The sequence below is a fragment of the Nomascus leucogenys genome, chromosome 20, assembly GCF_006542625.1.
Source record: "Nomascus leucogenys isolate Asia chromosome 20, Asia_NLE_v1, whole genome shotgun sequence".
Classification (NCBI taxonomy): domain Eukaryota; kingdom Metazoa; phylum Chordata; class Mammalia; order Primates; family Hylobatidae; genus Nomascus; species Nomascus leucogenys.
This window is the reverse complement of record NC_044400.1, coordinates 69,490,911-69,518,589: the sequence shown is the minus strand read 5'-3', so window position 1 is coordinate 69,518,589 and position 27,679 is coordinate 69,490,911. Positions and strand designations below refer to the sequence as shown.

The window sequence follows — 27,679 nt, the reverse complement described above, 5'->3', positions numbered from 1 at the left end:
TAGAAAGAAATATGACTAAGATATGATGGATTGCCAGGTAGACAGCTATGCTTTAATAGACAAAGACGATTCACAAGGTAGTTCCCTTTAAATATTTGACTTATCACCAGCAAACTTCCATCTCGATGTAGGATAGAGAACCCAAATGGTTAAGATACATAAAGCCTAAATTACATTAAAGAATAATAAAGAAAATAGAAAAAGGTAACTGAATAATCATAAAAATATTTAAATGCATGGTAAAGAATAATCTTGTAAGAAAGCATTTTTAAGTATCAGATGACAGGAAGTATAAGGTTAGCTATTATTTCTCCAGATTTTTATTAGTGAATAACTTGATTTTACTGAGTTCTAAGTATATTACTTATGCTGTATGTCTGCACTTACCTTCACTTACCTTTAATTCCTCTTTAACTTAAATTAGAAACATAAAAGAGCACATCATCTGAGACTGTGTCACCTCCAAAACTATGAGCTAATCTATCTTAATTTATAAATTATACATTCATTGAAATGCAAATCACTAAAAAAGTTTAGTTTCTATCATTGTTCAAATGTTCTTCACAGCTCTACAATTATGCTATTCCATTTAACCCTTCTTAAGAATTTTTTTAATGTTATGGCTAAGAAGACTTTTCAAATCTTATCAAATAAATTTAAAAGTCATAAAGAATCATTCAGAAGAATCTAGATTTGCATTTTATATCAAGACACTTTATGTACAGTGTCTTGCTCAAGGTAGTTACTCTTTGAATATATGATAACTAACTTATCGTCTCCAAAATCTCTGCTAATGCTTGGAAAATAGATTATTCTGTTTTACTTATCATGTATTACTTAATGACTAATGTTTATCAATATTTACTTCTTTTATATTTAGTAACCTGATAGTTAACTATATATGTTTTCTTTTAAAAAATGTATTTTTAGTTAAATGTCACTTTCAAATATTTGAAATATAATTTGTCACCTAAATACACTTCTCCATTGCTCTAATACCACGTATTAAAACACACTACTTTCAGAAACAATAAAAATAGTAACAAGGATGCCTCTGAGCATTCACTAGATATCTACTGTACAAGCTGATCTGTTTTGAAAGATACTGGAACAAGTGTCATCTTGCAAACAACTTCTTTCTAACACTTTCTAGGTTGTCCACATATCCTTTTAAGGAAAAGACTATAGGAGAGCATTGCTTTAAGAACAACTTATGTGGAACTCAGACACAAGTTATATAACAAGTCACCCTGTAAAATTTTAAAGGCTTTCCATTCCCCCAAATCATGCTTCAATAAGCCATAAAAGGAGAGTTAATATTGGATTATACAAACACTGAAATTTCCTTTCAAATCTTTCAAAGTCAGATATCTTCATTACAATTCATTTATTTTAAAAAATCAATCATTTATCCAAAAAAACTTTCACATTCAACAAAAGGAATATAATAGCTCCTCTGAAACTATATATTCAAAACAAGTTTAGAGGAAATGCATAAGGACAAAGTGCAAAAGACTTTCTAAGTATTTCATTTTATCCCATCATCTAAATTATTTCAAAGTTTAAAAACATACAAACATAAAACAAGTAAGCATAAAAACAAACTGAAACCCAGTCCCCTCCCTCTACCCAATAACATCTCTGAATCCAAAAATAAATATAATGAATTCGATAGTGAGATTTATTCCAAAGCATAACCTATGCTGAAATCAATATGAAAAATTCAAGTGCAACATACAAATAAAATTTTTTCTGATAAAAAAACAATTGCTTATTACTCTTGATAATATGTCCTATAAGCCTTAGGAAGTATAGCACTAAACCTACAATGAAATAACTTTATGTTAACAAAACAAAACTCCCTTCTCAAATCCACAGCATCCACAAAAGTAACAGCTTCACTGCATCAATCACACTTTGTTTTCATAGGCTTAGCATGTTGCAACTACGATGACATTCACTTTCACCAACTACGATGACATTCACTTTGGCCATTCCTTGATTATACACAGAAGGCAACAGAAAACAAAGAAATGTCCAACTTAGTGTTGATATATCAAGAACATGGGAGGTCATCTCCTGCATAACAATGTGATTCCTGAAATAAGACAGCTACAATCTCCAGTTTCCTCTTATATATTTTAAGGAATATCTAATCTCGAGAAATAGCAGTTTTCTCCACTTTCTGGTATGTCATTACTCCCTCTGGTCTTCCTGACTCCTGTCAATTGTTCTGCCTGAGAAAAATTTTGTTGATTTTCCTGTCATCTTAAGGTGAATTGGGCACTCAAAGACAATAGGGCGCAGTATAAAAAGACAGGTACATAGTAGTCTGAGCCATCTAAAATTGCCTCCAGTTACAAATACAGGAGGTTGATTTGCTTACTAATAACAGAAGAGCAGCTTTTTATGCTTCTGGGAAATTCAGTCTCTACCAGTGACTATCAAATGTGCAAAATGGCACTGAACATACTTTGAAAAAGCATGTTCAATAAGCCCACTGTAGGGTAGAATATGTTTAAAAGAACAAAATCAAGAAATATTTCTTGTGATTTTTGAAAGTAGGTTCAGGAATCAATTTCCAAAATACTATAGGAATTCTAGTCATGTCTAAAGCATCTCAGCCTCTTCTCAATACTACATACTATCCTCTCCCCTCAATCTTCGCTAGGAGTTGACATCAGATCCAGAAACTCTGGAAGTCCACATTACCAAAGTCCTCATTTTTCTACATTTGATAAAGCTGTCTTATAAGAAATATGTGTCTATTATCCCTAAGAAATCAGTGTATCTAGAACATAAATAGTTCTAAATTTTTAATGAATGCTATAAAACTCTAGAGGAATACCTAAAACTTTTAACAAGAATTTTAGTATTTCCATTAACTTACCATTCTTGATTACATACACTATTACATGCCTCAAAAATCTGACACAATGGATATTTAGAATATACATCTGCAAGAAAAACTTACCTTTCAAGATGTTAATTAATGAAAATGTAATTTTAAAATTTTATCAAATTTAACTAAATCTGAAAGTAAGACAGTCTGGTAATCAGAAATCTAGAAAACTAAATGGAAAAATTATTAGAACTGCTAAAAAAAATTTTAAATTAATTTCTTCAAAATTATCGCACTGTTAAAAGGCATTACCGTTAATGTTGTCACAGTAGTAAAAGTATTCATCATTCAGAGAAGGACATGCTGAAACCAAATCCTGCAGGCCTGCACCAGTTATAGTAAGACAACCAGAGAGATTAAGGTGCTCCAAATAAGGCAGCCCTCCTCCCAGAGTCAAAACCCTGTAAGAAAAATAATTTGACAATTAGAAGATAGTAATCTATAAAAACATTTGTACTCCTATGGTCCACTGAACCACTATTTTACATACTTTTCAATATGGTAATGAGAAAATTTAAGAATTTCTGTAAAACACTGATAACTAACCTCATCCTTAGGCAGAAATACATTTAACTCAGAAAATGTTCAACATTTTTCCTAACAACATTCAGTAAAGAAATCTATAAAACTGTTCTTTATAAGAACATCATGGTAACTCAATTCTTAGAGGAAGTACTGAACCCTGGAGGTGTAATGTTCATTCTCCTACCCAACTGTATTAGTAAGTAAAAATTATCAAGAAAATTACTGAAGCTTAAAACCTAATGAGCAGTTGGGCAGTTTCTAAAAAAAAATTATAGATACACCTAGCATATGACCCAGCAATTCCTGTCCTAGGTATATACCCAAGAGAATTAAAACCATGTTTACACAAAAACTTGCACATGAATGTTCACAGCAGCATTACTCATAACAGAAAGTAGAAACAACTCAAATGTCCATTAATTAATAAATGGATAAATAAAATGTGGTAAATCCATACAATTAAATATTCTGCAGCCAACAAAGTACTGACACATAGTATAACATGCATAAACCTTGAACACATAAACCTAATTTTAAAAAGCCAGATACTAAAGGCCACATATTGAATGATTCCATTAATATTATCATTCCAGAAGAGGTAAATCCACAGAGACACAAAGTCGATTCACGGTTATCAGAGGCTGGGCAACGGGGGAGTGAGAAGTGACTGCTAATAAGTATGGGGTTCTTTTTGGGATGATGAAAATGTTTTGAATTAGTCTGTGGTGGATGGTTGAACAATCCTGTAAATATACTAAAAATCACTGAATTAATCGTATACTTTTAAAAAGCAGTAAATTTTATGGTATGTTAATTACATTTCAATAAAAAATAAAACCTAATGGCATACCCTAGAAGAGTAAAAGCAGCATTTACATAAATAGGATAAAATTAAAAGGTGGCTTCTTGTATTTGGATGTTTAGATCTCTAGGAAAGCCAGAGAAGTTTTCCTTGATTATTCCCTCAAATAATATGTTTTCCAAACTTTTAGAATTCTCTTCTTCCTTGGGAACACCAATTATTCTTAGGTTTGGTCATTTAACGTAATCTCAAACTTCTTGGAGGCTTTGTTCATTTTTATTCTTTTTTCTTTGTTGGGTTGGGTTAATTTGAAAGCCTTGTCTTCAAGCTCCGAAGTTCTTTCTTTTGTTTGTTCAATTCTATTGTCGAGACTTTCCAGTGTATTTTGCATTTCTCTAAGTGTGTCCTTCATTTCTAGAAGTTGAGATTGATTTTTATTTAAGCTATAAATTTCTCTGGAGATTTTCCCGTCCATATCTTGTAACTTTTGTTTTTTTTTTTTATTTCTAAAGTTTGTATTCACCTCTCTCTGGTGCCTCTTTGAGTAGCTTAGTAAATGACCTTCTGATTTCCTCTTTCCGACAATTCAGAGATTTCTTCTTCATTTGGATCCACTGTTGGTGAGCTAGTGTGTTCCTTTGGGGGTGTTAAACAACCTTGTTTTGTCATATAACCAGAATTGTTTTTCTAGTTCCTTCTCATTGGGGTAGACTATGTCAGAGGGAAGATCTAGCTCAAGGGCTGTTATTCAGATTCTCTTGTCCCACAAGAGTGCTCCCTTGATGTGGTGCTCTCCCCACTTCCCCTAGGGATGGGGCTTCCTGAGAGCCAAACTGACATAATTGTTATTTCTTTTCTGGGTCTAGCCACCCCGCAGAGCTGCTGGACTCCAGGCTGGTACTGGGGAATGTCTGTGATGAGTCTTGTGATGTGATCTGTCTTCAGGTCTCTCAGCCATGGGTACCAGCACCTGCTCCAGTGGAGATAGGAGGGGAGTGAAGTGGACTCTGTAAGGGTCCTTGTTTGTGGTTTTCTTTAGTGTGTTGGTTGGCCTACAGCCAGGAGGTGCCGCTTTCAAGAAAGCATCAGCTGCAGTAGTATAGGGAGGGTACAAGTTTGCCCTGGTATCACCTGGGTAAGTATTCAGGTTTCTCAGGCAGTGGGCGGAGTCATAGAGCTCCCAAGAGATTATGTCCTTGGTCTTTGGCTACCAGGGTGGGTAAAGACCATTAGGTGAGGGCAGGGTTATGCACATCTGAGCTCAGACTGTCCTTGGGCAGGGCTTGCTGCGGCTGCTGTGGGGGATTAAGGTATGGTTCCCAGGCCAGTGGAGTTATGTTCCCAGGAGTACGGGTGGAGTTATGTTCCCAGGGGTATTACAGCTGCCTTTGCTCTGTCATACAGGTCACCCGGGAAGTGGGGGAAAGCTGGCAGTGACAGGCCTCACCCAGTTCCCACACAGCCCAAAAGGCAGGTCTCACTCCCAGCACGCACCCCCTACAGCACCATGCCCCCTCAACCAGGCAGCTGGTGAGCAGCGCTAAGATCTTGCCTAGACTACAAGCCTCCCCACTGAGAAAGCAAGCAGGGCTTTCGAGTTTCATGCCTCCCTGTCTGCCATGGCTTCTGTGCTCATATCTGAACTCCCCTTTCATCCCTTCCCTCAGATTCTGTCCAGGAAACTTCCCATTCAACTGAAACTGTTACAACAAAGTTCAGCTGGAAGTTTCCTTCTCCCTGTGGTCTTTCCCCAATTCAAGTGACAGCCCTCCCCAAGGACCTCTGCAAGAAAAAGTCAGAAATGACTTCCCAGGGGACCAAGAATGCCCACAGGGATCTCCCCACTGCTTCCTCTACCCCTGTATTTTGCCCGGCTCTCTAAATTCATCTCAGCTCTAGATAAGCTCAAATCCTTCTCCCGTTATCTGAACCTTCAGGTTCCCAAGTGAGGATGTTGTGTTCAGAGGCGGACATTTCCCTGTCACACTTTGGGCACTCAGTTTTTCAGCTGTCTCACAGAGCCTGCAGTGGCAAGCTGCCTCTTTCCCAGGATGGCTATTGTTAAAAAGTCAAAAAACAACAGATGCTGGCGAGGTTGTGGAGAAAAAGGAATGTTTTTACACTGTTGGGAGTGTAAATTAGTTCAACCATTGTGGAGGACAGTATAGCAATTTCTCAAAGACCTGGAAGCAGAAATACCATTCAACCCAGCAATCCCATTACTAAGTATATAACCAAAGAAATATAAATCATTCTATTATAAAGACATATGCATGCATATTTTTATTTCAGCACTATTCACAATAGCAAAGACATGGACTCAACCTAAATACTCATCAGTCATAGAATGGATAAAGAAAATGTGGTACAAGGCCGGGCACAGTGGCTCATGCCTGTAATCCCAGCACTTTGGTAGGCCAAGGCAGGTGGACTGCCTGAGCTCAGGAGTTCTGGACCAGACTGGGCAACACGGTGAAATCCCATCTCTACTAAAAATACAAAAAAGTTAGCCAGGCATGGTGGCGTGAGCCTGTAGTCCCAGCTACCCTGGAGGCTGAGACAGGAGAATCACCTGAACCCGTGAGGTGGAGGTTGCAGTGAGCCAAGATTGCACCACTGTACTCCAGCCTGGGCAACAGAGTGAGACTCCGTGTCTCAAAAAAAAAAAAAGAAAGAAAATGTGGTACATACACACCATGAAATACTATGCAGCCATAAAAAGGAACAAGATCATGTACTTTCCATGGACATGGATGGAGCTGGAACTAACAAACCAGCAAACTGGTAAACCATCCTTAGCAAACTAACACAGGAACAGAAAACCAAATACCACATGTTCTCACTTATAAGTGGCAGCTAAACGATCAGAACACATGGACACATGGAAGGAAACAACACATACTGGAGCCTGTCAAATGGCAGTGGGTGGGAGGAAGGAGAGGATCAGGGAGAATAGCTAGTAAATGCTGGGATTAATACGTGAGTGATGAGATGCTCTGTGCAGCAAACCACCATGGCGTACGTTTACCTACGTAACAAACCTGCACATCTCGCACAGGTACCCCTGAACTTAAAAGTTGGAAGTTAAAAGAAAAAAAAAGGAATTGGAAAAGGAAACATGGACTAAATCCAAAGTAACAGGAGGGGAAACAATAAAGATGACAGCAAAAATTTTTTAAATGACAAATACAAAAATAATGAAGAAAAACAAAACCAGAAGTTTGTTCTCTGAGAATTTCAATAAAATTGGCAAACCTTTAGCTAGATTAAGAAAAAAAGAGAAGACACAAATTACCAAAGTCAGAAATGAAACAGAGGATATTACCACTAATTTTATAGAAATAAAGATCACAAGAAGCCAGCATGGTGGTGCATGCCTGTATTCCCAACTACACTTTAAGAGGCTGAGGTGGGAGGATTGCTTATACCTAGGAGTCTGAAGGCAGCCTGGGCAACACAATGAGACTAAATATAATAATGATGAAAATAATTAAAAGATCATACTCTCATAATCCAGAAACTCAAGAAATACCCAAACTGATCAAGAAGAAACAGAAAATCTGAATTGACTTATAAGAAGATGAACCAAAACCCTCTCAACAAAGAGACCAAAACAAAATAGTTTCACTGATAAATTTTACTAAACATTTAAAAAAGAATTAACATTGGCTGGGCGCAGTGGCTCATGCCTGTAATTCCAGCACTTTGGGAGGCCAAGGCAGGTGGATCACCTAAAGGTCAGGAGTTCAAGACCAGCCTAGCCAACATGGTGAAACCCCGTCTCTACTAAAAATACAAAAATTAGCTGGACGCAGTGGCACATGCCTGTAATCCCAGCTACTTGGGAGGCTGAGGCAAGAAAATCGCCAGAGCCCAGGAGGCAGAGGTTGCAGTTGAGCCAAGATTGTGCCATTGCACTCTGGACAACAGAGCAAGACTCCGTCTCAAAAAAAAGAATTAACATCAACCTTTCTCAAGTTCTGCCAAAAGAGGGCTGGGTGTGGTGGCTCATGCCTATAATCCCAACACTTTGGGAAGCAAAGGCAGGTGGACTGCTTGAGCCCAGGAGTTTGAGACCAGCCTAAGCAACATGGTGAAACCCCATCACTACCAAAAATACAAAAATTACCTGGGCATGGTAGCACACGCCTGTGGTCCCAGCTACTTGTAGTGGTGGGGGAGGGGGGTGCTGAGGTAAGAGGATCACTGGGAAATTGAGGCTGCAGTGAGCCATAATAGCACCACTGCATTCCCACCTAGGTGACAGAGTGAGACCCTGTCTCAAAAAAAAAAAAAAAAAAACTCTTTCCAAACATGGACAAGAAGGACTTCCAACTCATTCTATGAAACCAGTATTATCAAAGCCAAAGACACAACAAGAAAATTACAGGCCAATGTCCCTTATGAATACAGATGCAAAATTCCTCAGCTAATACCAGTAAACTGAGTTCAGTAGCATATTAAAAGGACTACGCACCCTGACCAAGTGGGTTTCTATCAACTTTCAGTATACGAAAATCAACCAACAAATCACACATTAATAAAGGAAAAAAATGATCATCTCTACTGACTGAGAAAAAAACATGTGACAAAACCCAATATTCTTTAAACTAGAAATAGAAGGGAACTTCTTCAACTTGATAAAGGTCATATATATGAAAAACTCACAGCTAACATCATATTCAGTGGTGAAAGATACAAGCTTTTCCCTTAAGATTAGGAACAAGGTAAAAATGTATACTATTATCACCTCTAATTATCACAGTACTAGAAGTTTTAGCCAGAGCAATTAGACAAGAAAAAGAAATAAATGACATCCAAATTGAAAAGGAATGTCAAGGTGGCACATGCCTGTAATCCCAGCTAGTCAGCAGGCTTAGGTGGGAGGATCCTTTGAGCCCAGGAGTTTGAGTTAAGCCTCAGTAACAAGTAAGACCCAGTTCCCCCCACCCCCCCAAAAAAGAAAAAGGAGTAAGTAAAATTATCTCTATTTACAGATGATAAGATCCTCTATACAGAAAACCCTAAAACCTGTTAGAACTAAATAAACTCAACAGGCCAAGTACACATGCCAATAGCCCCAGCTACTCGGGTGGCTGAGGCAAGAGGATCACCTGAGCCTAGGAGTCTGAGGCTGCAGTGAGCTATGATCACGTCACTGCACTCCAGTTTGGACGACAGAGCAAGACCCTGTCTTAAAAAAGAACAAAAAGAAAATTCAGAAGGATAAAGACAGGACACACACAACACTCAGTTGCATTTCTATACATCAACAATTAACAATCTGAAAAATAAATTTTAAAAAATCCCATTTAGAATAGCATCAAAGAAAATAAAATATTAAGAAATTAACCACAGAGGTAAAGGACTTGGATACCGAAAACTACAAAAGACTACTGAAAGAAATTAAAGAAGATCTAAACAAATGGAATGATATCCCACATTCATGGGTTAAAAGACTTAATACTGTTGTCAATTTTACCCAAAGGGATCTACACATTTAATGAAATCCCTATCAAAATCTCAATGGCATTCTTTGCAGAAATAGAAAAAACCTACCCTAAAATTCTGATGGAATCTCAAGGAACCCCAGATACTAAATAACCTTGAAAAGGAAAAACAAAGTTGGAAAACTCACACTTCTTGATTTCAAAACTTACAGCAAAGCTACAATAATCAAAACAGTGTTGCCACTTCTGTTTTACATAACACTGGAAATTCTAGTCAGAATAATTAGACAAGGAAAATAAAAGGTCTATTGTTGGGAGCAAGCCCCCCAAAATCTGGCCATAAACTGGCCCCAAAACTGGCCATGAACAAAATCTCTGCAGCACTGTGACATGTTCATGATGGCCATAACGCCCAAGCTGGAAGGTTGGGAGTTTACAGAAATGAGGGCAAGGAACACCTGGCCTGCCCAGGGCGGAAAACCACTTAAAGGCATTCTTAAGCCACAAACAAAAGCATAAGAACGATTTATGCCTTAAGGGCATGTTCCTGCTGCAGTTAACTAGCCCAATCTATTTCTTTAATTCGGCCCATCCCTTCCTTTCCCATAAGGGATACTTTTAGTTAATCTAATATCTATAGAAACAATGCTAATGACTGGCTTGTTGTTAATAAATACGTGGGTAAATGTCTGTTCAGGGATCTCAGCTCTGAAGGCTGTGAGACCCCTGATTTCCCACTTCACACCTCTATATTTCTGTGTGTGTGTCTTTAATTCCTCTAGCGCCGCTGGGTTAGGGTCTCCCAGACCAAGCTGGTCTCAGCAGTCCGTTTTGGAAAATGAGAAATTAAATTATCTGTCTGTAGATGGCATGATCTTATACATAGAAAACCCTAACGAATTCACAAAAAAATGGTTAGAACTAATAAATTTAGCTGAATAGTAGGATACAAAATCAACATGCAAAACTCAGTTATATTTCTATATACTAGCAATGAACAATTTGGAAAGTTTAAGAAATAAAATTGTATTTATAATAGCATCAAAATGTATAATATTTAAGAATAAATTTAACCAAGGACTTGTACACTGAATTAAACAAGAAATGGAAACAAGAATTCAAATAAATATTTACATGCCAATATTCATAGCAGCATTATTCACAATAGCCAAAAGGTGGAAACAACCTCAGTGTTCATCAACAGATGAATGGATAAACAAAATGTAGTATATAAAAAGGAATGACGTTCTGATACATGCTAGGATGTGAATAAACCTTGAAACACACCAAGTGAAATAAGCGAGACACAAAAGGACAAGTAATATATGATTCCACTTATATGAGGGGCCCAAAGAAAGTTAAAAATTTAGATAAGAGGCTATTTTTAATTAACAGCCAAGATTTATTTTCATTCCTATGAAAGCCAGAAAATAATGTATTAAGACCACAAATGGCCCTATCTGTTCCCTATGGTTTCAATCTAATTAAAACCTTATCAACTTAACATTCTCCAGTCAATGCTCCTTTTTTTGAGACAGGGTCTGGCTTTGTCACCCTGGCTGGAGTGCAATAGTGCCATCTCAGCTCACTGCAACCTCTACCTCCAGGGCTCAAGTCGCCCTCCCACCTCAGCCTCCTGAGTAGCTGGAACTACAGGTGCATGCCACCATGCCTAACTAATTTTTGTTTTTCTTTTGGGTAAAGATGTAATTTTGCCATGTTGCCCGGGCTGGTCTTGAACTCCTGGGCTCAAGTGATCCTCCTGCGTTGGCCTCCCAAAGTGCTGGGATTACAGGTGTAAGCCATCACACCCAGCCTCAATGCTCTTTTAACAAGCTCCACATTACCAACTTGTCAAAACTCATGCTACTCATCCTGAATAAACATAATGACTAAAGCAGCATACACTGAATGCTCCCAACTGGTATACCTGAACATTTCTATTCCTATAAATTAAGTTGTATGTTTACATGAGTTGCATTTTTTCCTCAAACCTACTGACACAAGTTGTACTACTGTAAGTGGTTGACTGAAACACTTTTTAAATTGATACAATGAATGCAAAAAGAGTTGCTTCTAAAAATTAAATTTTTGTTTTCTATTTCCTTAGTCTCTCAGGAAATGTACACAGAATGCCCTAATTTTATCTCTCTCTCTACTCAAATGATGCCTGTTTCTTTTCAAAGAAGCCTTTCCTGGTTCATTCAATATCAAGTGGCATTCTCTGTATTCTTAAGTAAAGTACCCATACTTTACTTTTCTTCAGAACATTCAGTCTGATACTATGTTTTCTGTCTATTTCTACCATTAGATTATAAACTGCATGAAGGCAGAGAATTGTCTTAGTTACTCTAGACCTCTAGCAATTAGAACAGTGCAAGAAATACAGTAGGTGCTCAATAAAAATTTAAATGTTTAGAAAGAATCCTTCAAGATAAGGTTTAATTAAAATGAGGGAATCTGCACTCAGACAAGACTTTTTCAATTAGCCACAGATAAGACAGATCCTATGTGTTCCCTTGTTCCCAAAATGAATTTTTCCTTCAATTCAAACGCAAACTTTTTTTTCAAGAATACCTCACGTGCAAGCTCTTCACTACTACTCAGGAAAACCCTAAAGAAGAAGTGCAATTTATTTCCAATCCTAACAGCAGTAAATTATCCACTTTGTTCTAAGGTTGATAATATCAGAATTTGTTAATAAAGTGCCAAAAATCATACCCTAAAACAACAACTAAAAACCTTTTCTCTGCTTTTCTTCAAATTTCTCTTAAGAAATTAACTCTCTGCCTTTTCAGGAAGTGGGGAGGGAAACTCTTTGGTACTCAAATAAAACGTTACAATTCTGCTTTTAAATAAAATGTGCTCCCTTCTAGTTTTTTCCAAAACCTTATACTAGAAGAGTTTCTAAATACTTTGAAAGCAAAAAAAAACAAAATTTTGATTCATCAAAATTTTGACTGCTCTTGAAATCAATTTTTAATTATATAAAATTTTAGTAAGTTCTGGGTTATTTTTTAAAACAGCCTAAAAAACTAAAAGATAAGAAAACTGCCACATGGTCAGAAGTCATTGCAGCTCTGAAAGGTCACATGTATTACTTCATTCTTTGAAAAAAACACAAAAACTGGTCATACTGAAAATGCAAACTGAACAGAGCCATAAATAAATTTCAATAAGGTATGACGGTAATGAAAAAAATGACAATGAAAAATGAATTACGAGGTTTTAAATTGAACTAAAAATAGCTTTTACTTTCTAAAATCAAGTTGCATTCAAAAACAAAATCATATTACAGTTAGGAATACACACATGTAGTAAAACTTTTTAAAGAATAAAACTCAGAATAAAGTTATCTTTGCTTATGTTTTTAAACTATAACATATGCCCTTGGATTTGAGAAAATAGAAAATTAATGAAATGATTCACAGCAGCCAAACCACTGTTATACCAGTTACCTCGGGGAAAACACTTTTGGTTACTGTATATGACTTACGAAAATTTTTTACAATAATTTTTTTTTTTTTTTTGAGACAGAATTTCGCTCTGTCGCCCAGGCTGGAGTGCAGTGGCATGATCTCGGCTCACTGCAAGCTCCGACTCCTGGGTTCACACCATTCTCCTGCCTCAGCCTCCCAAGTAGCTGGGACTACAGGCGCCCGCCACCGTGCCCGGCTAATTTTTTTTTGTATTTTTAGTAGAGACGGGGGTTTCACCGTGTTAGCCAGGATGGTCTCGATCTCCTGACCTCGTGATCCACCTGCCTCGGCCTCCCAAAGTGCTGGGATTACAGATGTGAGCCACCGCACCTGGCCTATAATAATTTCATATTAAGTATCTTTTATAATGGTAGGGAGTATTAAGTTTTATGCTGGAAAAATTCTTCATTATAAAATATCTGACATCCCATTATCAAAGAAAAACATGTATCCAATTTCCAAAGGCTCATGTCAAAGATAATTGATTACTGCACATCAGTTTCCACTTATTGAAAATCTATTGTGTATCATTGTTAGATGCCTTATATATATTCCTCTTACATAAGCCTCAAAGTATAAGGTGAAGTATTTTGCACGAAGCCAGTTATACAGAAAAAAGCAAGATTAATCTACATCAAGTCTGCCATGCTTCCAAGTCAGTGCACCATGGTATTTTCTCCAACAGTGCATAAGAGTACTCGTAACCTAAAAAATCTTGAAGTGGGTCCTATAAAACATATAGAACCTAGCTGCTGAAAAGAGCTACCTGTCTGGGCTGATACATGTGTCACCTTCGGCCCTTCTTTCCTCTAGGAGGTTAAAAAAAAAAAAAAAAAAGTCGGTTTAATCTGCTGAAGATTATGCTTATAAAAAAAAAAAAAAACAGAAAAGAAAATGTAGAACTTCTTCCACATGTTCTCTTTATGACTTAAAAAAGCAACAGAAGGTAAGCTGATCATGATCAAAGACCAAATTTCTAAACTCTAGCTACATATAAAACTCTAGCTCAGCTTTGGCTTTTGTAAACACTTGACAGCCGTGTAGTCGGACTAAATGACTTCCACGGACAGCCTACATTTTCCAAAACCCTCAATATAAAACTATAACATACAGAAATAATACACAGCAACAGAATATGCATATTTTCTTGTTACATGTTCTTGAGAGTAAAAATGATACCTTATTCATCCACTAAAGTACCTTAAAATATGTGATGTAGCCATTTACTAAGCATTTATTAAACTTTCAAATTTATGTTCTTCCATACATCACGATGGATTTGAACTGACAGAAATGAAACTTCATACTGATAACAGAAGTTACACTGCTCCAACACTCTGAAGTAGGGCAGATCTTGGTTAACTCTTTTTGCTTAAGTAAATCAACTGAAAAGAATGACTTAGATCAAAATTTGTATATTCCATTTGGAAATGAGAACACATCTATTTCTTAATATTCTGGAACTGATAACTCACCTGAGACCATGGTCTGTGATCTGATAACATCCAGATAAACTGAGAAACAGAAGTACACGTCCAGTCTCTTGATCAGATTTTTCACTCCCAAAGTAAATTAAGTCTTTTCCCCTAGGCAATCTAGTCCTTGATGCTTTTCTACACATTGCAGAAGATTCTGGGAGTGCTGACATAGTTCTTAAAGCTGTTCCTGTACAACAAAATGAGTGACCACAATACGCAAAGGCTGGAGAAGCACAATGCTGCTGCCAACAGACACTAGTCCTTAGTCCAACAATGTCCTTACTGAAACAACCAGAGGTGGAACAACTAAAGTTGGATGCTGTTTCCATTACACAAAGACTTTCAACATTTCTATGTCTCCATTCCACAGCATCTTCAATATCAGCCAAATCTTCAGCATCTAACATCCACACATAAGGAGAAGTGAAATTCTCAGAAGAAACAGGCTTAGTCCAGGGGTGTTCGTTATCTATTTCTTCTCCAATGCCCTTGTTAGTTAAATCGTGCAAACAAGCATACTGCTTGGTGGACTGCATGGTAATGTCTTTATTTTTCCATGTAGTTGAAGTAATTTTGCTTGTAGATGTTTTCAAAAAGCCACTTTGATAGGATGTCAGAATTCCAAGAGCTCTGGAAATCTTCTCTAGGGCCACATCTGTGATTTTCTCACAACCAGACAGATCAAGATGCCGAAGACTCTGGCAGCAACCAAGCCAAGACCAACTATAATTGAAACACAAGACTATTAATGAATATTGTTAAATTTTTCAAAAGCATTTGACTATATGTATGTAGATGAAAACCAGAAGAAAGATTTTACATCTAATATAATCACTTAAGTATTTACTGAATTATCTATTGTTAAGTACTATTCTTGATGCTAGGGATACAAAAACTCAATGAGAGTAATTAGGAAGTCAAAGTATTCCTAACCTAACAGAAGGGCGGGATGTGAGAGGGGTAAGGATTGGAAGACTTAAGTTCATATCCTAAAAGTAATCAGCAGAAGTAAGGCTGCAAACACATGAAAGAAAGAGAAGAATAACTAATGGTTAATGAGGAAGATCCGTAAGAAATAAGCTCTAGGAAGCTTTAGCCCGAGAAGAGTATACCTCTTCCTCTGCAGCAGGAAAAAAGGTGCTGATATAAATGGTTGGGTGGGAAAGAGGGAGTGAGCAATAATACAGAGAAGTGGTGGTCAAGGAGATATATTCTGGGAAGAAGGTGGCTTGAAGAAAGTTATACTATACTATTTCAGAGTAACTGTGAAGAATCTAAGAGGGAGCTTTGCCAAATGGCACTTAGAGCCGAACTAAAACTAAAACTTCTTAAAAACATATAATACCAATCTATATGGTTGCACAGCAGGGCTCAAGGGCCTAGACAAAATATAGGACTACAGAGATTGCAAGGTAATAAAGATGGGATTTTTGGATCAGCTGGGACCTATGAATAAGAAGTGAAGAACTGGAGGGTGCTATCGAATTATACTCAGACATGACTGAGATTTGATAGTAAAAAATAATAGTATGATTAAACTGCAATTACATAAATGAGACCTTATAAAATAGTTTTTCATTATATTTAAATTGTTTAACATAACTAACCTGTCAAATGCAGAATCTGAAATGTCAGTCTGGGTAAGATCCAGATGCTCCAGGTTAGGGCAAAGCTCTAAAATCTGCCTAACCTAAAAGGGAAAAAATTGTCATTGTGAAGATCTGCAGAACTTCAGTTAGCTAAGTAACAAATGACTATTAGTAAACATAATCTAGTTCACAAAGTTTGTGAATATAAAAAAAATCACCTGAATACTTGAATAAAGTATAATAAAATATTCTGGGCTCAAATCCCTGAGAATCTTTTTTTTTTTTTTTTTTTTTTTGAGACGGAGTCTCGCTCTGTCACCCAGGCTGGAGGGCAGTTGGCGGGATCTTGGCTCACTGCAACCTCTGCTTTCCGGGTTCAAGTGAGTCTTCTGCCTCAGCCTCCTGAGTAGCTGAGACTACAGGCACATGCCACTACACCTGGCTAATTTTTGCATTTTTAGTAGAGATGGGGTTTCACCATATTGGCCAGGCTGGTCTTGAACTCCTGACCTCGTGATCCGCCCACCTCGGTCTCCCAAAGTGCTGGGATTACAGGCATGAGCCACCGTACCCGCTCAAGAATCTGTTTTGGCAGTTATGAGACTAAACCAGGAAATTTACATTTTTAAGGAACACTCAAGATTCTGATGTAGGAAGTCGTAAGATCCACTTTTATAAAACAGTGATTTCATCTCATTTGCCCATCTTACCATGCCTTACATATTATTTTAAAAATCACATAAAACTGGGCTTTATCACTTAACATCTGTGAAACTGAATAAAATGTTTAACCTCTTCTAGTCAGTTTCCTCATCTATAACACACAGGTAATGATAATTATGCTATGAAGATTGTTGTGAGAACTGCAATGAAATAATAAGTAACCTAGCAGTGTATGCCTACCCATAGGAAGGCACTCAATAATCATTTTTGGGTTTGTTTCCCCTTAATTAAACTCAGGAATAAGCAAACCAAAGTCTTATCATGCTATTTTTCTTAATACCCAAACTAGTGTTAATTTAAACATACCATTTTGCTGGAAACTGCAGAGCTGTATGCTAATACTAAGGTTTTTACAGAAGTACCAACATATGGTAGAACGTTATGAATTAAGCCATGGAGTAAACGTTTTTCCATTTGTGCAATGCTGATAGCAATTGATTCCTCCGCAGACTCTTCTGTAAAATGAATTCAAAAGTCTCAGAACTTGATAAACTGGTAATAATTAAGCTACTCAAGGGCTCACCAAATTGTTAAATATGACATACTTTGTGCTATCCTTATACTTTCTTATGTAAACCATCCCATTTTTAGGCAATGAAAAAGTTTCAGAAAAAAATGTGAAAACTGAAAAGAACAGTAAAAGTTTTCAAGAGAAAAGAAAATACGATATCAAAAGAAAAATGGTCCATAGTAAAACGTACTATCATTGATTCCACATAACTAAAAAGGGCACAAAGCTAGAAAAGACTTGAAACTCAACTAAATTAGCCTGATCATAATGAATCAAGCAAAGGAAGGTACTTTAGAATTTCTAACTAGCTAAAAATGAGCATGGCTTTTGGTTTTACTTAGTAACTTCTGTAAAGCTTGGATGTTTACAACAGAATGTACTACTGTAACATCCACCATGAAAACACTATAAACTCCAATTTGAAAAAAGGAAAAAACACGCTACACTAAAAAGAATGATAATTGTATTGTATTGCCTTTCTCAGGATCCTATTGTTATTATTCTTACCTAAAGACCAATCTGAATGTCTTTAAACATAAAACAATTTAACAGAATAAGTTAAGGAAGTTTCATTTAAAACAAAACTAAGTACAGCAGACAAAAAGATATCAACTCTAAGAATTTGTTACTCATGGTTCCTTGTTTAGGTATTATCCTAAATTCCTCCTTTAGCCAGACCCAGACACACACACACACACACACACACACACACACACACACACGAAGATAAAATATTAAGGAGATAAAAATTACTTGAGCCCTACTCATTCTACTATAATTTTATTCCCAAGCCATTCTTTTGTTTCTGTGGCCCTCACTATCTAAATGTATACTATTTACTATGAAATTCTTAAATTTTTCATTTTTTATTGATATACAATAATTATGCATATTTTGGGGGTACATGTGATACTTTGGCAACTGTATACAATGTGTGATGATTAAATCAAGGTAATTGGAACTGTGAAATCTTTAAGAAAGTTAAACATTCTATGAAAAACAGTAACTTCTTAGGACAAGTAAAAAGACAAGGCAGCTAAACCGAAAAAAGCACTGAAGTAAATGGCAGTTTAATCTTTAATAATCAATAGATATACTATCTAAAAAGGCTCAATCTTTATAGCGTTAACTTTTCCTTTTCAATATGAAGGAAATCGACAGTCTTTGCTCTGGCTATCTTCAAGTATTGAGACAAATACACTGAATTTGTGAGAACCTTCAAAATTCTTACCACGGGTATTACGAATTAATTTTCTAGAACGAATAAACTGAGACTTCCTTAAGTTGCAATCTGAGCAAATATCTCATCTCCTTCAGGTCTTTACTCAAATTTCCCAAAGGACCTTAACTGATCGCTCAATTTAAAACTGCAATTTTAAATTCTTCTTGGCATGTTTTCCTTGTTTTATTTTTCTCTACAACACTTGTCACCATCTAATATGGAATATATTTTACCCGTATTTATTGTCTGCCTCCCGTCTCTAAATTTTAAGCTCAACGAGGGCCAGTTTTTGGTTTTTTTTTTCCGTTTTGTTCACCATTAGATCCTTCATACCTAAAACAATGCCTGCCACAGGTAAGCACATCACCAAATCTATCATAACTAGAATAGACCTTTTCCTTATATAGGACATTTTGAATCTTTCTATCAAAATGTGGCACACCTGCGTTTCATAAAAATAAACTACTTCAGCTGCTGATACAACAATCTTTATACTTACACTGTTACTTTCCACGTGTCCTTTTTCCACATTTAGTTCTTTTGCCAGACCAAATTACTTTAAGCAGGTAACTTTATAAATAAAATTTCCTATAGTTTCAGTTTTACCAACTAGAAGAATGTCTCATCTGTTCATTTTTTACTATTTTACCATCTGTTAGTAATTATTATCTAGAATATCCAAGACAATTTGTTTTCCTCCTCATACTTCCAAATAGCATCTTTCTGCACAAGTATGACAGCATTTTTCCATCATGTACTTTAAATTAAAAATTATGTTTTCTAAATTCTCTCTCATTTGTGAGTTCTTTGGAGTAGCGATTAAGTCTTATCCACCCTTGAACTCTCCCAGTGTTTAATGAATGGCTACATTAGTTTTTGTAATCTCTTACCATTTACAAAGAATATTTATGTATATTACTTCTTACTTCTACAATAATCTTATTAGGCAAGTAGTAAGACTATTTACAAATGAGTAAGTCAACTCAACAGTTTCATCCTATTTCCCTCAAGCCACAGATGACTCAATAGATGCTGTGCAACTGATCACTTGAAGTGGTGCTAAAATCACATTGAAACTATAAAGCACTATAATAAATGTACATTATTTTCATAAGAAAAAAGTACCATTTTCTGATTTTTGATTTTAATATAAAAATAAGAGAAATAATCCTATGGACTCTTTAAAGTACTTCAAACAACTAATTTAAAATTTTATTATTATTCCTTCAAGTTTTAAAAAGTAGTAGGCTTAGAAACACCAGTTTCTTTACAAAACACAAAATACATAAATCTAATACCTAATAATTATAAGTACTTAATTATAAATTATTGAAACACTATGTAATAATTTTAATTTCAAACAAGCTTACCAGATTCATCTATGTCAGCATCTTCATCCCACTCATGAAAAGCACGACTTTCATCTTTCCTATTTTTCACCCATTCTTCATCAGGTTCAGTATCAAGTTCAGTTGCAGGACCACTATACCAGTCACCTACTCAATGAATAAACAAGTAAAAGGATCAAAATAATATCAGATTGTCTGCAATTATGAAAAACTACGCTATTTACAATAAAAATCTCTACACAGAGAAAACACCTGAGCCCTAGGCAATAAGCAACTTTTTTTTTTTAATACTTTTAAGTTCTACGGTACATGTGCACAACGTGCAGGTTTGTTACATAGGTATATATGTGCCATGTTGGTTTGCTGCACCCATCAACTCATCATTTACATTAGGTATTTCTCCTAATGCTATCCCTCCCCCAGTCCCCTACCCCCCCGCCAACAGGACCTAGTGTGTGATGTTCCCCGCCCTGTGTCCAAGTGTTCTCTTTGTTCAATTCCCACCTATGAGTGAGAACATACGGTGTTTGGTTCTGTCCTTGTGACAGTTTGCTAAGACTGATGGTTTCCACCTTCATCCATGTCCCTACAAAGGACATGAACTCATCTTTTTATGGCTGCATAGTATTCCATGGTGTGTATGTGCCACATTTTCTTAATCCAGTCTATCATTGATGGACATTTGGATTGGTTCCAAGTCTTTGCTATTGTGAATAGTGCCACAATAAACATATGTGTGCGTGTCTCTTTATAGTAGCATGATTTATAATCCTTTGGGTATACACCCAGTAATGGGATGGCTGGGTCAAATGGTATTTCTAGTTCTAGATCCCTGAGGAATCACCACACTGTCTTCCACATGGCTGAACTAATTTACACTCCCACCAACAGCGTAAAAGTGTTCGTATTTCTCCACATCCTCTCCAGCATCTGTTGTTTCCTGACTTTTTAATGATGGCCATTCTAACTTGTGTGAGATGGTATCTCATTGTGGTTTTGATTTGCATTTCTCTGATGACCAGTGATGATGAGCATTTTTTCAAGCGTCTGTTGGCTGCATAAATGTCTTCTTTTGAGAAGTGTCTATTCATATCCTTCGCCCACTTTTTGATGGGTTTTTTTTTTCTTGTAAATTTGTTTGAGTTCATTGTAGATTCTGGATATTAGCCCTTTGTCAGATGGGTAGATGGCAAAAATTTTCTCTCATTCTGTAGGTTGCCTGTTCACTCTGATGGTAGTTTCTTCTGCCATGCAGAAGGCTTTAGTTTCATTAGATCCCATTTGTCAATATTGCCTTTTGTTGCCATTGCTTTTGGTGTTTTAGTCATGAAGTCCTTGTGCCTGCCTATGTCCTGAATGGTATTGCCTAGGTTTTCTTCTAGGGTTTTTATGGTGTGAGGTCTAACATTTAAATATTTAATCCATCTTGAATTAATTTTTGTATAAGATGTAAGGAAGGGATCCAGTTTCAGCTTTCTACATATGGCTAGCCAGTTTTCCCAGCACCATTTATTACATAGGGAATCCTTTCCCTATTTCTTGCTTTTTCTCAGGTTTGTGAAAGAAGATGGTTGTAGATGTGTGGTGTCATTTCTGAGGCATCTGTTCTGTTGCATTGGTCTACACCTCTGTTTTGGTACCAGCACCATGCTGTTTTGGTTACTGTAGCCTTGTAGTGTAGTTTGAAGTCAGGTAGCATGATGCCTCCAGCTTTGTTCTTTTGGCTTAGGATTGTCTTGGCAATGCGGGCTCTTTTTTGGTTCCATGTGAACTTTAACGTAGTTCTTCACAATTCTGTGAAGAAAGCCATTGGTAGCTTGATGGCAATGGCACTGAATCTATAAATTACCTTGGGCAGTATGGCCATTTTCACGATATTGATTCTTCCTATCCATGAACATGGAGTGTTCTTCCATTTGTTTGTGTCCTCTTTTATTTTGTTGAGCAGTGGTTTGTAGTTCTCCTTGAAGACGTCCTTCACATCCCTTGTAAGTTGTATTCCTAGGTATTTTATTCTCTTTGTAGCAATTGTGAATGAAAGTTCACTCATGATTTGAATCTCTGTCTGTTATTGCTGTATAAGAATGCTTGTGATTTTTGCACATTGATTTTGTATCCTGAGACTTTGCTGAAGTTGCTTATCAGCTTAAGGAGATTTGGGGCTGAGACAATGGGGTTTTCCAAATATACAATCATGTCATCTGCAATCAGAGACAATCTGACTTTCTCTTTTCCTAAGTGAATACCCTTTATTTCTTCCTCCTGCCTGATTGCCCTGGCCAGAACTTCTAACACTAAGTGGAATAGGAGTGGTGAGAAAGAGCATCCTTGTCTTGTGCCGGTTTTCAAAGGGAACGCTTCCAGTTTTTGCCCAGGCAATGGGCAATTTTTTAGAAATATTTAATTATGGTTTAAAAAAGTTACACTGAAATAAGCAAAGGATTCCATTTCAGACACACTGAGAAGAACTATGACAGGTGGGTTCAACTAACAATAATAATCAATTAACCAATAGTTCATATTTTCCCAAAGTAAATCTTTCTCTTTCAAACTATGGAAACAGAACAATAACTACAAAAATGTATAGCGTCTGCTATGTATCTACTCTCTATACAAAAAGTTTTTCAACTTTATCTTTTATAGAAATAAGCTTAATGATTATCAAGTCTTGCATAAAATTTTAGAAATCACGATGAGCAAACATTTTCCCCTGCTGTCGTTTCACACTGGTTCCCACAATAGCCTCATTATGATAACAGCTAATAAATAAAAGGAAGCAGGATTGTCTACTCTGTAGTCAACCAGTCAGCAGTTCAAAAGTAGATGAGAACAGAAGCAAAGGGAAAGATTAATGTAAAGCTAACTATAAATTTATAGATCCTGGAGAATGTACTGCAACTAAATTATATGATCATGAAATGAGATTGTGCGGAATCAATTTACTGAACTCATTTTTTTGGAGACAGAGTCTCACTCTGCCGCCCAGGCTGGAGTGCAATGGCACAGTCTCCGCTCACTGCAAACTCTGCCTCCTGGACTCAAGTGATTCTTGTGCCTCAGCCTCCCAAGTAGCTCGGATAACAGGAATGCACCTCCACACTGGCTAATTTATTTTTATTTTTATTTGTATTTGTATTTTAGTAGACACAGGGTTTCACCTTGTTGCCCGGGGTGGTCTCGAACTCCTGAGCTCAGGCAATCTGCCTGCCTTGGCATCCCAAAGTGCTAGGAGATTACAGGCGTGAGCCACCGTGCCTGGCCAATTTACTGAACTCTTAACATTACATCTAAATTAAGGTTTCTCAACTTTGACAATACTGACATTTTGGGCTGGGTAATTGTTTTTGGGTGCTGTCCTGTGGATTATAGGGTGCTTAGCAACAACCCTGGCCTCTACCCACTAGATGCCGGTATGATACCCAAAGATGGGGCAAACAAAAATGCCTCCAGATATTTCAAATATCCCCTGGAAGGGGGAAAAATCAATTTGATTGAGAACCACTCAAAGCAAATACTATAAACAAATAAAAACCGATTTCTATTGATTTTTTTTTCTTTTTTTTTTTTTGAGAAGGAGTCTCGCTCTGTCGCCCAGGCTGGAGTGCAGTGGCACAATCTCGGCTCACTGCAAGCTCCGCCTCCCAAGTTCACGCCATTCTCCTGCCTCAGCCTCTCCGAGTAGCTGGGACTACAGGCGCCCGCCACCACGCCCGGCTAATTTTTTGTATTTTTAGTAGAGACGGGGTTTCACCATGGTCTCGATCTCCTGACCTCGTGATCCGCCCGCCTCGGCCTCCCAAAGTGCTGGGATTACAAGCGTGAGCCACCGCGCCTGGCTTTTTTTTTTTTTTTTTTTTCAAGACAGAGTCTTCCCTCTGTCATCCGGATTGGAGTACAGTGATGTGATCATGGCTCACTGCAGCCTCGACTTCCCATGCTCAAATGGTCCTCCCCTCCACCTCAGCCTCTCAAGTAACTGGAATTACAGGCATGTGCCACCACGTCTGATTAACTTTTTTTATTTTTTGTTTTGTTTTTTTTTTTGAGACGGAGTCTCACTCTGTTGCCCAGGCTGGAGTGCAATGGCACACATCGGCTCACTGCAACCTCTGCCTCCCGGGTTCAAGCAATTCTCCCTGCCTCAGCCTCCCAAGTAGCTGGGATTACAGGTGCCTGCCACCACACCTGGCTAATTTTTGTATTTTTAGTAGAGACAGGGTTTCACCATGTTGGCCAGGCTGGTCTCAAACTCCTGAGCTCAGGTGATCCGCCCACCTCAGCTTCCCAAAGTGCTGGGATTACGGGTGTGAGCCACTGTGCCCGGCCATTTTTTTATTTTTTTGGTAAAGATGAGGTCTCTGTATGTTGCTCAGGCTTCTTGGAACTTTTTGTTTAAACATATTAATAACAGAAAAAAGCAGTATATTTGAGATTTCGGTGAATTCATGAAAGCACAGCATTATCACATTTGACATTCCTATCAAATCATGACATAATTCTTAAAAATTAAAAATAGCCAGAGAAAATATTTTCTGCATCCATGTTTGTCGTTTTACTAAATATTTCATTATCCTACAACAGAAAAAATTATCCCACATAACAACTCTAATTATTTAGATGATATAAGTCTACCTAATATTCCAAATAGCTTCATTCAAAAAAAACATCTAACAGCTTATTTTAAAAGTACTATACGTGGCCAGGCACGGTGGCTCAAGCCTGTAATCCCAGCACTTTGGGAGGCCGAGACGGGTGGATCACCTGAGGTCAGGAGTTCGAGACCAGCCTGACCAACATGGTGAAACCCCGTCTCTACTAAAAATACAAAAAATTAGCCGGGCATGGTGGCAGGCGCCTGTAATCACAGCTACTCGGGAGGCTGAGGCAGGAGAATCGCTTGAACCTGGAAGGTGGAGGTTGCAGTGATCCAAGATCATGCCACTGAGCTACAGCCTAGGCGAGAGTAAAACCCCGTCTCAAAAAAAAAAAAAAAAGTGCTATACGCTATTGTAATGAATAAAATTGCTTTTAAATCAGACTCACAATTTAAATCAGACATAAGTCATAAACAGAAAATTTTTAAAAATTATGTGAATTTGGAAGCTAATATTCCCCTGGGTCGGGTATGGTGGCTCATGTCTGCAATTACAGCACTTTGGGAGGCCGAGGCAGGTGGATCACTAGAGGTCAGGAGTTCGAGACCAGCCTGATCAACATGGTGAAACTCCATCTCTACTAAAAATACAAAATTAGCCAGGTGTGGTGGTGCACGCCTGTAATCCCAGCTACTTGGAAGGCTGAGGCAGGAGAATTGCTTGAACCTGGGAGGCAGAGGTTGCAGTGACCCAATATCACGCCATTGCGCTCTTGCCTGGGCAACATGAGCAAAACTCTGTCTCAAAAAAAAAAAAAAAAAAAAAAAACCTCACCTAGCAGAAATTGTTTTAATTCAGTCACAGAAAAAATGTAGGCTATATTAGTTGTATTTAACCCATAACTGCATTATATGTTGATGAAAAGAAAATTTTCTTTAACTGTTCACATGTGAAAGCAATTTACTATAATGATATTAATATGAAACTGTGATTCAGAGAATGTGGCATTACCAATCAAATAAAGATAGGTCAAAGACAAAAACAGATTCACAATTATTTTGAGCCATCACCAAAATGGAGCCATAATGGTATATCACCCTTAAATTTTATAGAATTTATTCTGTATTTTTAAAATAGTCATATAATTATTATTAAACACAATTATTTAAAGCAGTTTTGAAAGCTAATTTAATTTTTAACTTTTAATTCTGAAAAACAGTCAAAAGCAGAAAGAACTAGTATAATGAATCCCCATGTATCTATCACTTATCTTCAATTATCAATATTTTGTCAATCTTTTTGCATCCCCTCCCACAAATGTATTTTCCTAATTTTTAATTACAGACATCATTATAATTTACCCATGAACTTCAGCATTGCTAGTTTTCCAAAAATATATACCACCAACACATCATCTAACTATAAAATCTACTTTTTGATCGACCTCTCAGAGTTTCTCTCTCTGGCCTTGCTCATTAATGTAAATGAATATTCATCTAGAAAAATACATGAAAATATTTTAAAAACCCATTTACCTACCTCTGGCCCAATGAACAGGGTAAAGATGTTTCCAAAGCGATCCAGTTTTTGTCAGCTGAGACCATTTCATGCTTACTTGACTGCATCGACATAACTCTTGAGGATTAAGATAGCTGAAAATTGACAGCATTACCTCAGGAGGAAGATGGGTTATACCTGTGGAGTGTTCTGACACTTCTGCTTCTGAAATAAAAAAGAAAAACTTTACCAGTAAAGGCTAAAGAGCAAATGCAATAAGAAATTACAATTACATTTCTATAAACACAATCCAGTGCCTGAAGTCAATTCCTTCCTGCTTGCAAGATGTGAAAATGAAATAACATGTATTAGAGGTAACATGGGGATGTTAAACTTGTGAAGAACCAATAGAGTTAAACTATCATGGCCCAAATCATACTTCATCAGTGGGAGCTACAATAATGAACACAGAATTAACTTCCTCTTACAAAGGCATCACAGAAAAAACAATACTCACTTTGTAACATTAAGTAGCATCACTTAAAAAAGGAACCAAACAGGTTATACGGCTTTAAATCAACAAGTATAGAGTCAGCCAGATTATGAGACCTCCAAGGCGTTTTTAATGACACACACAAATCTCATGACCTTTTCCATTTATGCATTATGACTCCTGTCAATAATCTTCCTTGTAGTCCCTCTTTGATTTTCACATTTCATACAAGAGGTCTGCGAAATCTGACTGCCTTAACCTAGAGGTGCTTTAAACTACTTCAATTATTTATGTCACAGGTGAGATGACAAAATGTAAGTATTTCTGATGTTGTTTCACATTGATAAGGAATCTTTTGTCAGCAAGTATTGCAGGAAGTACTTATGGATGTATAAACCTATAATGTATTATTTCAGTAATAATTTCCAAAATAAAAATGAAAATGAGGTGTTAACAATAAAAAATATAAAAGATTCATCATTGGCCAGGCGCAGTGGCTCACGCTTGTAATCCCAGCACTTTGGGAGGCCGAGGCAGGCGGATCATGAGGTCAGGAGATCGAGACCATGGTGAAACCCCGTCTCTACTAAAAAAATACAAAAATTAGCCGGGCGTGGTGGTGGGCGCCTGTAGTCCCAGCTACTCAGAGAGGCTGAGGCAGGAGAATGGCATGAACCTGGGAGGCGGAGCTTGCAGCGAGCTGAGATTGCGCCACTGCACTCCAGCCTGGGTGACAGAGCAAGACTCCGTCTCAAAAAAAAAAAAAAAAAAAAAAAAAAGATTCATCATTAAAGTCCTATGAAGAATTTGAGTACTTTATATATCTGATTTGTTTCACAAAGCAACTTAAATATAGAAATGCTATGATCACATTCTTTAAACTACCACTTTTAAAATGCCAAATATTTTAAATATAATACAGCTACAATTTGCTTTGAAGGAGTGGGAAAATAAAATGTAATAAGTGTGATGCTTTTAAATCCCATGTTATAATTACAATTAAACCAGATACAACAAGTCTTAGCTGGGTATCTAAAGCACAAGTTACATTTCAGAGTAAGGCA

General features: G+C 37.0%; 1 protein-coding gene across 2 annotated transcripts in view; it reads right to left on the bottom strand.

The window, feature by feature from the left end:
- FBXL5 (F-box and leucine rich repeat protein 5) overlaps positions 1-27,679 on the bottom strand; it is a 50,303-nt gene that overhangs the window by 4,542 nt on the left and 18,082 nt on the right. For both annotated transcript variants that reach the window (XM_003258501.3, XM_003258502.3), the window contains exons 5-10: positions 26,165-26,347; positions 20,052-20,177; positions 17,255-17,403; positions 16,244-16,326; positions 14,634-15,359; positions 3,155-3,303 (exon numbers count right to left, since the gene is read on the bottom strand). In XM_003258501.3, the coding sequence (XP_003258549.1) occupies positions 3,155-3,303; positions 14,634-15,359; positions 16,244-16,326; positions 17,255-17,403; positions 20,052-20,177; positions 26,165-26,347 (1,416 nt within the window). The remainder of the gene's footprint in view (positions 1-3,154; positions 3,304-14,633; positions 15,360-16,243; positions 16,327-17,254; positions 17,404-20,051; positions 20,178-26,164; positions 26,348-27,679) is intronic.